Raw genomic sequence first — 12,032 nt, 5'->3', positions numbered from 1 at the left:
TCACAAAACAACTGCTTCAACAAATAATTCTAACAGACCTGCGCAATGTTATTTATCTGTGTTTATATTGATTCTTGCCTTGAGCATGAATTACATACATATATACATACTTATGTATTAGACGATTTGTACGATAATCTTCCGTCTTTTACATTTAGATTGAATAAATTTAATAAATTGATAAACGCTGATAAGCGCACGCTCCCAGAAATGTGTGGCATTATGTAAGCCCGTTGGGGCTCAGTACTAATTTGAACTATTAAATTCTTGATAGCTCAGTTATCATCAAACATTCGTCGGCAGCAGTTGGTTTTAGTTCCTCAAAATCTAGATAAGCATCAAAATGCGCGCACAAAACGGAAGACTTTGGTCGACTTTGCACGAGGGTGCGTAAAATGAAAGTTTTAGTAACACTAACTGGATTTTATAAAATGTGTTCGATAATTTACCTAAACATTAAATGGGGGCAAAGTTTATATTCCGAAAAAAATGTACAGTTTTAGCATTAGGTCAAGTATACGCCGTGATGAAAGCTTAGTTCGTGAGTAAGGTTGCAATTTTAGTTTTGTATTTTGTTGACACGCAGATTTAATGTGCAATAAAAAATAACAAATTGTTCAATTTTCCCGGCTATTTAATCTGATTGCATGCCTGTAATTCATATGAGTGCTTGTTTAAAATTATTATAATTTGGTCTTGAGATTTGTAACGTCTATTCAATTAATTATTAATCTATCCCTCAATTATCTTTGTTTTTGATGACAATCTGTTTGTTTTTTTCAATACTATCAAGTTTTAAACAGCTGCTAGCATTTTTGATAAGGTCTTTGCTATTATCAAATTTTATTAAAATGTTGTTTTAAGATACAATTAATGAAATACATTGTCTATTATAGGAAAGTATGAGGTGCGTAGTCTAACAGAGGCCGATTTGGAGGAAGCTCTTAATGTAAGTTTAATTTTGTAATGTACACGATTTTTAAATATTTTAATTATTTACCGTCAATTAAAGTTGTTGTTAAAATTTAAATGTCAATTTAATTGTGAAGTCCAACCGTTCTGGATACTGCATAAAAGTAATTTTAAGCGACGAGCACAACGTGGCGTCGGTGGTGTAATGGTTAGCATAGTTGCCTTCCAAGCAGTTGACCCGGGTTCGATTCCCGGCCGACGCAGTTCGCTTTTTTGCTTTTTTCATTTTTTTTAAATTCCTTACACTTCTTATATATTAATTTAATTCATTCAGGTTTTGGACGATGCATTCTTCAACAAGGAATCAGTTTGCATTGCATGCGAAATCGACTTGCCAGAAAATGTTCAGGCGCGACGAGAGTTGCGGGAGCTGTCCCGAGTTTCAGCTCTGGATGGAGTTTCCTTGGTTATGAAACACGTGGAGAGTGGACGTATTGTGGCAGTGTCCTTCAATAAATTGATGGTGAGTAGCAAATGCTTATGTTAAATTATGTAGAATAAATAATATCTACTTGTATATAAATTATAGTTTACACCACCGCCTGGAGAAGACCCATTCTTTGTCAAGTTCAGGGATGAACAGGTGCATAGTCCCCAGGCGCAGTGTCTAATGAATTATATGATAGCAATCGAGTCAAAGGTTGACATATGTGCTCTGTACAACATTGATTGCTCGTGTGAGCTTATGTTTTTGGGTACGCTGCCGGAATACGGACGGCTCGGACTTGCACGCGCTCTAACCGAAGCCACAGTTCAATTGGCACATGAATTGAATCAGGGTCAAGGCTTGGACGATGTGGCTGAAGAGTTACGCGATAAGAGGCCTGTGGCAGTCACAGCACTATGGACATCCGTGTTTACTCAGAAGATTGGCAAGGCAGTGGGTTTCAAGGTGGTCAACTCTGTGCCATTTAATGAGTTTGAATATAACGGCAAACGCTTCGATGAGCGCATTGATCCTCTCCATACATTCTCTGAGCAAGCTGTTTACACGTTTTAAGAAATTTCAGTGTGTTAAATCAATATTGAACAAATTAGAAATTAAAATTAAATAGGAAATTGTAAAAAAAAAATATTATTTGAAATAAAAATTGCAAAAAGTTTACACATGCGTCGGCCGGGAATCGAACCCGGGTCAACTGCTTGGAAGGCAACTATGCTAACCATTACACCACCGACGCCGTCTGTCGAAGCGCTCTATTATACGTATTTAAGCAACGCTGCTGCTATAACACTATGTACATTTTGGACTTTCTGTGTTGTTATGTTAATTAACAGATTACCTTAACAGAATTCGTAGCTTTAACGCTTGATTTATGAAAGTTTTTAGTTTTTTGTATTTTTTAACTACAATACTATTTCATAAAATAAATGTTGGTAAAATACGAAGCATAACTCATGCTGCTACCCTTAAGTGTTTTATAGGCCTGTTAAACGACTCAACCCTTTCTTCCATCATTCATTTATACCATTGTTGATTTCAATTTTTGCTCTTTACATAAGCACTTAAAAAAATAAAGCGTAAAAGTTTTCAAATGAGATTAAAATTTACACACAATCCACACATACATTGCGTTACCGAGTGTGCCCGCCCAGGCATGCACTCAAGAGGATTTCGCCATCCTTAATGCTGAGTGTCAACACTATGGGATGTACGTGGACAGGGATTGAACGGGGATCGGGGAAACAGCAGTGTGATAAGCATTTGACAGAGCCCCGGATCTAGTTTGCTTGTCTACCTCAACAATACATTTCGGTTTTTAATTAGAATTCGAATATAAAAAAAAAAAAAAACAGAATTAAAAATCGTACTGCAAAATGACAATGCATTGAGGTTGAAGTTGAGGCAACCCCCTTCGCAGGGCAATTGCGTTTAATGATATAGGGACCGGGCATTAGCTAGGGTAAGTCCTTATAGAGGCGGTTACGCTTGATTGTGCTATATGACGTGTGCATAATTCTCAGCTTGATATTATACCAGGGTGCAATAATGTTCGAGTAATATTCAATTTTTTTGGGGGCTTAATTATATAGTCAAAGCTGGTTAACTGGAAAAGCTAAAAAATTTAAACAGAAAGTGAAACAATAGCAGGTGCTAGACACTTTTTTAAAAAGTGTGTGAACTTAAACCTATGCCTTAAATTATTTACAACATTTTAGAGAAATTGATAGGGTCCATTCAAAAAAATATCATTTTATTTAAAAGTTTTTGGAAACAATGTATGTACTTTTGAAACCGATAAATCTTCAAGAAAATCTTAAGAAAGTGGATTTGTAGGAGTTCTCATAATGAGTTGGAAAAACTGCTATATTTACCACTTTAGTTTCTTAGTTCAATAAACCTAGTATGGGCTTAGTTTAAACCGTTTAGAAAATAAATTTGACTGTTTTATAAATATATATCTCTCTCATATTGACAACGAAAATAAACAAAAACATACCCAAGCTTCATAAATTTTTTAAAATTTAATTATTGTATTTTAACGTGAAAATCGTAATTCTGTATATTCTGTATAATATGAAAATTACTTGAATAGATTTTTGAATTAAAACAAATCCTTGAACATGTGAATATTGTAAGGCACCGTTATTCTCTTTTCTCCTACCGCAAGTGCAGTCTGATGATGTTAACTGGTTGCCACTAGGCAACAACTTGATAAAAATTGAAAACTAATTTGTTTATACAGCTGCACAAAACGAGCAGCGCTGGAAATGAAAACAACAACGCAGTGAACGGGGAGGAGAGATGGAGAGGTACAACAATTTGTTTATCATGGGTAGCCTTAGTGAGGTCGTCAGTCGTCGCTGATGATGAGGCAGGCAGAGGAGCAGGGGCAGAGGAAGTGGCATGGGCAGGGAAAGAGGAGGCAGCAACAGACGCGGGAAAAAGGACAACAAACAAACGAATTGAAATAAAACGAAGGGAAAACTTATCAAGGCTCAGGGGTGAAGGGTAAAAATATAGCAAACGTAATGCTTTGCGGCAAACGAAACTCGCATATTTTGACACCCTTGTCACGACGCCATGAAATATGCAGCAGATATTTTAATGGAGCTGTTTCGGTTGGGAATTTAAGACAGTGCAAATATTTGCAGTTGTCTCTATTTTCATTGCTTAATGCTTAAAAATTATGCTGGTTGACAAATTTTTTAACTCGACTGAAATTTAAGACTGTCATTGTGTGGCAACAATCCATTAATTAGACTTAGTTGTTGTTCAACTAAAAATACATCAAATAGTTGCTCATCAGGACAAATTTGCAGCTGTCTGTGCATTTGCTATAATCTCTACCAAACCCAAACGAAATCCTGCTACACTTGCTCAACAAATTCCAGTGTTAAACAATATACCATGCCACTTGAACGCCACTTGGCCAATAATTCCGCTTAAACAGATAAACGCGTCCAAATCAAAAAACAATTTAATGTGTTTGCCATATGAAAATCAGTACGAATTTCTCTCGTATCTCATACTCTCTGCCTGCCCCCCTTCCATGATGCCATCAAATCATCAAGCTCATACTTAATAAGCTTATAACACCCCCCTGGAAATGCAACCCTGTTGTGTGGCAACTTTCCTTTGCTTGACGCTGATTGGCTGCAAGTTGAGACTCCGCCCCATTTGGCAATACCTTTTGATGTGGCACCGCCATTGATATGATAGACGTACGGTGCTTTTTCCGGGCAGCAATACGTGTTGCAACCCCTCGGTTGGGCTCTTATCAGACGTGTCCTTTACTCGGCCCGGGAATTCTCTCATTCGCCTTGTAGCTGTCCGCGCGTTCGCTACAAAATCGCGCTTCGATGTTGCAACAAACGGTAGCAATATTCTAGTCTTGTTGCTCTGCTCTTGAATATGACATATATATGTTAATGGGACTTATGTGTAATATTGTGCTACGATCTCTGGTCTATAATTAATAAAAGTGAAATTGCAAGTGAATCACGAAATTTGTGTATTTGAAAATCAGCGAATATTGGATACAATTAATATCAAATAAAGCAAGGTAATAGAAGAGCGACAGGAAGAAAGTTTATATCTATATGATAATTGACAGCTGCCGACGGATAGTGGGGAATAGACTACACTAGATTATTTTTCATGGTCTTTAAAACATATAAAAAGGTTAATTGCCCTACAGGACATTATCTTTATTAAACACCTTCTATTTTAGTACTATATACGTGGTAATCTATTATACAAGGTACATGCTCTAGTTTGATATATAGCTCATTTATTGATGACTGTCATAAAACAAGAAAAACATTACTGAAATAAAAAAATCTTTTAATACTCAAGGGGAGAATATACTATACATTAGAGTACATCAATTTTTTTGAAAATTAAAAAATTTTACCCCATATTCGTTATCCACTATAAATTCTAAGATGTTTCAACAAGAATCACCACTTGAACACAACTTTTTCAATCATCACTAGGAAATTCCAGCTAAATATTATAAACTAAATGTCAAAAATTCAAAAATCTTTATAGATATATTTTTATCCTTTCTGATCCTTAATACACATCAAAAGGTTGTCAAATATATTTCTGCACCTAATTCACTGACAAAGCAAAGCCCTATCAGTTGCTAATCTTATCAATAGTAGAACTTAACATGTATGTAAAACATGTTTATTATCAATACAACAACTGTTTGATTATTTGCCCCATCAACACAAGCTGATTAGAATCATTGACATAAACTGTGTGTCATAAATACTTATAACAAATCAATTTGTATATCCTTTATTCCAGGAAAGCAAAAGTCAAGAGTGCACGTGCCGCACTTGCCACACAGTTTCCGTAACCGCGACACGTGCCGGACACTCGTCGTCAATTTAGATTTAGATCCGGAGGGCGTTATGCAATTAATAGACAATTAGCGACAGTCTTACAACAATATCAGCATTTAATAAAATGTTTTCCATGGATAATTTCGATTTGGAGGCCACCATGGCACGCCATTTCTTTGAAGGCTCCCAGGCGACAAATGCATCGAACTCTAGTTCCGAATACTTTTTCGGAGATGAGCACAGCTCGGAGAGTGACGACGATGATGATGCATATAGCAGTGGTTTCAACAGCGATCAGGAGAACAATGAAAAGACGTAAGAGCCCTCAACCATGGAGCATTCCAACACTTTCGATATTAACCTTTTCCAGCTATTCCATGTTTAGCCGGCGTAGCCATAAGCCACGTCGCTTGAAGTGCGCTTCCCAGATGGCCCAGCAGCGTCAGGCAGCAAATCTTCGAGAGCGTCGGCGTATGCAGAGCATCAATGAGGCATTCGAGGGGCTGCGTACCCATATACCAACGTTGCCCTATGAGAAACGGCTGAGCAAGGTGAGAACTTGTTTTGAAATTCGAAATAAATTCATCTTGAATAGGCAAAAATAATTAAATAGATTAATTAAATTATTTGAAGAATAGCTTAGTTGTGGAGAATGTTTTATTCAAGAATCCCTAAGCCCAGGTCTTGGTTTGAATCAATTCTATCAATAAACAAATTATTTTTACAATTGTTTACCCTTTTCATCTCAATTTTTACCTTAAAATCATTCAAATAATCCCATATATTTCAAGCAACTACATCTAAAATTAATGCATATTTTCCCAATTACTTTACATTAGTTCTTCATATATGTACTTTAGTATTTGATACTGATTGCTTTTCTATATATCTTTTATGAGAAAGGTACTCATAATCATAATATCATCGTGAGCTCAGCAAATTTACCATCGAAAATAATTTGTTTATTATAATGAAGAGCGTGTTCTTTGAATAAAATTCAAACTCTTTTATTATTATCTACAGTTGTAGTATTCATAATCAATCAACTTCATTAACTTTCAGGTGGATACTCTGAAGCTAGCTATCAGTTATATAACCTTTCTGAGCGAGATGGTCAAAAAGGATAAGAACGGCAATGAGGCTGGTCTGAGCTTGCAGCGCAACTATCAAAAGGAACCGCCCAAGAAAATAATACTAAAGGATCGCAGTAAGTTGTCAATCACTTAATCAATCAAAATTGTTGTGGGCGGTCATTTCAGTTTAGTTTTGAACAATTTGAGACCAGTACCAGGTCTATATTAAATAACATAATTCAGCTGGACTGTTAGTTGCATATTTAAAGGGCATTCCATGCGATTGTACGAGGGTTGACCGAGGGTTCGGATCATTCTAGGGCTGCTGTATTCTTCCTAAGTGTAACTAATTACAATTTTCACACTTCTCGTCCGCTTCGCTTTGCGGGCTTTGCGTGACTGCCAGTCAAGCAAATTGTTTCGCAGTCGCATCGATCACGGAATACGGTGAACGGTTCATTGGTGTACATGGTACGGCTACGAATGCAGACACGAAAGGTTTTCATTGGGCTCTCGGGGGGGAAATAGATGGGCAAATGGATTAAGGGTTTCCGTGTGCCAGCTCATAAAAGTGCCTTTAGTTACGGTTTTTTGGTTAATCATTTTTCTATTCAAAATGTATGACACTCCGTTTCCTTCCGCGTTCCCGAAAATATTCCGATCATACTAAAAGCATCTGCATAACTAATAGCCGAACCACTTGGTTTGCCAAAGGGTAATCCCATGATACTAAACATGTATAGGGTGATTTTTGAATGATCTACGGAATTTCATCAAGTTTTTTCAAGTTTTTTTTATGTTTTTTTTTTAAGTTCTGTGTGTCAAAACAAAAATTAATACTGGTTAATATTGGCCTGTCAACTTGTTAGGGTTACTTCTGTGCTAGCTTAAATTATAGGATTCTTTTTTATTTGCATTTAGTCGAAAATTTATAGCTCGCGTCTTTTGGGAATAGTTAGGATAATAGTATTTAAATTGGTGTCTTATTTATAGGCTCCCAAAATAGGTACATTTCTGTCATGAGTAGAAAAAATAGGGACAATGAATTTAAGCAAACCTGCTAAAAGTCGGATCCAAAGTAAGGACAGATAGGTAGAGAAATTGTAAGAGTTATGTAGATAAGCATTCATATCTAAAAATTAATTGAATCAAAAGAAAGACAAAGACAGAAAAAGGATCAACAATAAAAATAGAGAAAAATCTTAGAGTGATACTGTAAGCTAGTGGAGAAAAAAGGAAAGAAATAAGGAGAGACTATAAAGTCATAGAAATATATGATGTAGAGAAAGCTAATAAGAATTGTGGTTAAAAATCAATCAGTCAACCATAAATCTTAAATATTCAGATTGGAAGAGAAAATAATAGTCTTAAAAAAAACCTCAACCAACATTATTTTTATATTATTCCCTGCTCTACTAAGAGTCTTTATTCATATAACAAATCTCTGATGAAATATTGTCAAAAAGAACGAGTGACAGGCGGCATTATAATTTGTTATGATAAAATCCAACATGACATACACCTTGCTGCCAACTTTCAATGGTAACTCCAATAAAGTACACACACACACACAATCAACAACAAAGAAGTAACAACAACAAAACAGAATCGACATAATCATATCGTGAGAAATTCGTTACACTCCAGCAGATGTGTGCTGTCGCCATCGTTGGGTCCTGTTAAAGGCCAACTGAGGCCAAAGAGACAGAAAAAGAGAGTAATGGGGGGAAGAGATAGTGAAAAGAGAGGGAGTGATAGAGAGAGAGAGAAAGCAATTGTGTATGGCAAAAGCATTTTCATGCTTAACGGGCATTAAAAATGTTGAGCAAAAACCGAAAAACAGAAAAACAAAAAGAGAGAAATAGATAAAAATCGCAATAAGCGAAGATGGGGAGACCCAATGGGTATTTAAATGGCTGCAAGTGGATTGGCCTCTGGAGTGGGAATGGGAATGGGAAGGGGCATGGGGGTAAATATGAGTGCAGGGAGAGACACACGCCTGGCATATGTTCACACCAACTTGCAAGAAGACTGAGTGGGCGGTTGGGTGAAGCTGTGTGCTGTGTTCGGGTGGTGGTGTCGCATATTTGAACAACACCCGCATGAAGCACTCGAAAACTGTGAGCGCTACAAATTACCAAACTTGGTAGAGAGATTTTGGCAAAGAGAAGGGCAGTGGAAATGGGACTAGGAATGGGATGTTATCCTGCGTGCAAGCTGATTGGACGCAGAAAGGGAGGGGGGTGGGTGGAAGGAGGTTTCGTATTTGGGTTTTGTTTGTATATCGCAAATGGTGGGTACGCACCGCAGGCGTGCAGCTGCAACAACAAGTCGAACAGCCCTCGTTTGTATGCTGAACCCTTTGCTTGTTTACACTGTTCCTGTTGATGTGTTGTAATGTGTTCGCTAATGGCATTTGCACAAGTTTTTGGCAACAATGCTTAATTGACTGGGCGGCGCTTGACTCTTGATTCACTACAACAAATCTCCCTCTTTCTTTTTTTCTCACTCTCCCTCTCTCTTATTTGTAGCTGGCGGCATGGCGCATTCCTTATCCTGGTATCGCAAGGGAGATCGTTATCCGGGCAGCAAACTCTATGCTCGCACTTGGACACCAGATGATCCAAATGGTACGACTAACAATCAACAACAACAACCAATTCAGCCGCTCTACACTAACAACAACACAAAGAGCAGTCATAGCTCCAATTCCAGTCAAAATCAAAATAGTAATCAAAGCAGCGACGATTTCAATGTCAGTGGAGGTGATTTGGGTGGTGGAGCCGCCGGATCCACTGCGAGCATCTTTAATAGCGGTGGTGCACTCTAAAAATAATATTCCTTAAATCTTAAAAACTAGTCAAGCTTGCTAGTCAGTGGCATCCTATAATATACATTAATTTATACAGTTGGTCAAGTAGTTGTTTCAAAATAATTTTTTAAAAATTCACATATTTTTTTTACGTATTTTAAAAATAGTTTAACCCAATGGATCTCATTAATTCTTTTTATTTTAAACTTGTTCTAAGAGCCATAGGCAACTAAAAATAGAATAAAATATGCGAATTTCATATTTTGTCTTAACAATTACTTGACCAACTGTATATACATATATTCCAATTTAAAAATATATTAAAAAACATGTTCTGTGGTATTTAATTGCTCTAAGTTTGCTAATATCTAAATGTTATAACTTAGTGGTTTAGTTTAAAAATCTAATAAATACAATACAATATATTAAAAATAAAACTCTTTTTCAACTACTTTTCGGGCCATTTACAGATCAAGCGACGAGGCCAAAAGGCGCAATTTACAGCTAAATTATATACTTATCAGGCCGACATTTATTGAACACCTGGTCGTGGCCCCTGTCGCTGATATCATTAAAAATAAATATCAAAAGCGACAGCAGACAATCATATTTCGTATTGCACAAGTGCAGTTTCTGGTGGTGGGTGTTCGGTATTTTTTTGGATTTGGGTTCGACGGTGTAACTAGAAAATTATTTCCGGTCTTCCGACATGCACAAGCTGAATAAGGACATTAAAAAATATAATGATAAGTGCAGTGGGTTTTGACTAGGCGATACCCTGTGCTAATATTTTACAAGCATTTATAAGTCCCTTAATATTTACAAAAATAGGTTAATATGTGAAGTGATACATATTCTTACACAGAACCATTTATCAACATTTTTAAGATAGTTTTGTTTTTTTAAATAATATTTGTATTCATATATTTGGTACAAAGATATACCCTTTTACCAAATTTCGTTACAGGGTGTATAAAAATAGAATGGGAATTTATTATTTTTAAGCGTTATAGTTTTGCCGCAAGCGTGGCATTTAAAAAATCATTAGAATTGTCATGATCAGGACAAGGGAGAGCCGCTAGATGGACAGCTGTCGTTTCATTAACTGTCCTTGTGACGCGTGCGTTCGTTTGGTAGCACAATTTAGATGTTTATCAGCAATTAGGCTTAGCCTCAGCAGGGTGGTCGGATTTGTGGTGTGATTGAGTATTTTGATAAATCAATTTGATCATATGTAAATTCACATTTGTTGTGTTTATGATGTGTGGATTTTTAATTAACTGCTAGCTCGTTCCAAGTGCGTTCCTGATTGACCCTGATAATCAGTTATTTTGTTCGTTCGTTCAGTTGTTTTATTTCAGTCCCAAAATCGATCGCTTATTCTTATTGCAAGAGTAAGAAAATTATTTAAATTAAGCGCCAATTTCAAACTGCACTGCTCTAAGATGGTCACTCTATAATTTAAATGTGACTAAAAGCGCGTTGCGGCGTTGCCACTTCTGCGCATATGCCAAAACGCAATACAGCTTTTTTCGACGCCTTCCAACACTTGACCGGCGGTAGCACGCGAATTGAGTTTGTTGTGCATTCAATTTAAATAAGACTTAAAATGCGCTTTGCTCAAATTATTGTTGGACCTGCGGGTAGCGGAAAGGTAAGCCTAAAACACCGAAACTCTCTGAAATATTAAATGCTTATATCCCAATGGTAGTCGACATATTGCAGCTTCATGCAACAACATGCCATGGACAGCAAGAGAAACATTCAGGTTGTGAATTTGGATCCGGCTGCAGAACATTTTAACTACACACCGCTGGCGGATATTCGAGAGCTGATACATTTGGACGATGCCATGGAAGATGAGGAGCTGCACTACGGCCCAAATGGTGGCTTGATATTCTGCCTAGAGTTTCTCATCGAGAATCAGGATTGGCTAAAGGCGCAACTGTGTGGAGGCGAAGATGAATTGATGTTGGGTGAACCCGATGATGATTATATACTCTTCGATATGCCCGGTCAAATAGAGCTGTTCACACATCTGAAGATGGGCAAACAGTTGGTACAGCTGCTGGAATCTTGGAACTTTCGCACCTGCGTTGTCTTCTGTCTGGACTCACAGTTTATGGTAGATGGAGCCAAGTTTATATCGGGCACAATGGCTGCACTGAGTGTGATGGCCAACATGGAGCAACCTCACGTAAATGTGCTAACCAAGATCGACCTGTTGAGCACCGAGGCGCGCAAGCAGCTAGAACTCTATTTGGAACCAGACACACATAATCTAATGGGAGAGCTGACAATTGGCACAGCGTTTGGTGAGAAATATCGCAAGTTAACCGAAGCTATTGGATCGCTCATTGAGGATTTCAGGTGAGTGA

General features: G+C 37.2%; 3 protein-coding genes and 2 non-coding genes across 6 annotated transcripts in view; 4 read left to right on the top strand and 1 right to left on the bottom strand.

Moving 5' to 3' along the window:
* The first annotated feature begins 257 nt into the window (after positions 1-257).
* Positions 258-2,045, top strand: LOC117790409. The gene is made up of 4 exons (XM_034629852.1): positions 258-386; positions 897-949; positions 1,247-1,435; positions 1,502-2,045. Exons 1-4 carry the CDS (start codon positions 344-346, stop codon positions 1,970-1,972), a joined length of 756 nt encoding a protein of 251 aa, XP_034485743.1. The 5' UTR covers positions 258-343; the 3' UTR covers positions 1,973-2,045.
* On the top strand, positions 1,104-1,175 carry Trnag-ucc. Its single transcript has one exon. It is a non-coding gene; the product is annotated as a tRNA-Gly (tRNA).
* Positions 2,046-2,081: 36 nt separating the features above from the next.
* Positions 2,082-2,153, bottom strand: Trnag-ucc. The gene has a single exon. It is a non-coding gene; the product is annotated as a tRNA-Gly (tRNA).
* A 2,582-nt stretch (positions 2,154-4,735) lies between these two features.
* On the top strand, positions 4,736-9,772 carry LOC117791100 (pancreas transcription factor 1 subunit alpha). Its single transcript, XM_034630757.1, has 5 exons — positions 4,736-4,979; positions 5,732-6,084; positions 6,155-6,320; positions 6,832-6,976; positions 9,374-9,772. The coding sequence occupies exons 2-5, from the start codon at positions 5,894-5,896 to the stop codon at positions 9,670-9,672; spliced, it is 801 nt and encodes a 266-aa protein (XP_034486648.1). The 5' UTR covers positions 4,736-4,979; positions 5,732-5,893; the 3' UTR covers positions 9,673-9,772.
* Positions 9,773-11,206: 1,434 nt separating this feature from the next.
* LOC117792586 (GPN-loop GTPase 3) overlaps positions 11,207-12,032 on the top strand; it is a 28,651-nt gene continuing 27,825 nt past the window's right edge. For both annotated transcript variants that reach the window (XM_034632785.1, XM_034632786.1), the window contains exons 1-2: positions 11,207-11,308; positions 11,366-12,024. In XM_034632785.1, coding sequence (XP_034488676.1) covers positions 11,264-11,308; positions 11,366-12,024 — 704 coding nt within the window. In that variant the 5' untranslated portion in view covers positions 11,207-11,263. The remainder of the gene's footprint in view (positions 11,309-11,365; positions 12,025-12,032) is intronic.

This window comes from Drosophila innubila (assembly GCF_004354385.1).
Source record: "Drosophila innubila isolate TH190305 chromosome 3R unlocalized genomic scaffold, UK_Dinn_1.0 2_E_3R, whole genome shotgun sequence".
Taxonomy (NCBI): Eukaryota; Metazoa; Arthropoda; class Insecta; order Diptera; family Drosophilidae; genus Drosophila; species Drosophila innubila.
Note: the sequence above shows the minus strand (reverse complement) of the source record. Positions and strands in the feature narration are given on the sequence as shown.

What these genes read in the sequence shown, in the direction of transcription:
- LOC117791100 (XM_034630757.1), top strand. Translation starts at nt 5,894, where the DNA reads ATGTTTTCCATGGATAATTTCGATTTGGAGGCCACCATGGCACGCCAT. An exon ending in ATGAGAAACGGCTGAGCAAG is followed by an intron (nt 6,321 to 6,831) that starts GTGAGAACTTGT and finishes ATTAACTTTCAG; the next exon opens with GTGGATACTCTGAAGCTAGC. An exon ending in AATAATACTAAAGGATCGCA is followed by an intron (nt 6,977 to 9,373) that starts GTAAGTTGTCAA and finishes TCTTATTTGTAG; the next exon opens with CTGGCGGCATGGCGCATTCC.
- LOC117790409 (XM_034629852.1), top strand. Translation starts at nt 344, where the DNA reads ATGCGCGCACAAAACGGAAGACTTTGGTCGACTTTGCACGAGG. An exon ending in TTGGTCGACTTTGCACGAGG is followed by an intron (nt 387 to 896) that starts GTGCGTAAAATG and finishes TGTCTATTATAG; the next exon opens with GAAAGTATGAGGTGCGTAGT. An exon ending in TGTCCTTCAATAAATTGATG is followed by an intron (nt 1,436 to 1,501) that starts GTGAGTAGCAAA and finishes TATAAATTATAG; the next exon opens with TTTACACCACCGCCTGGAGA.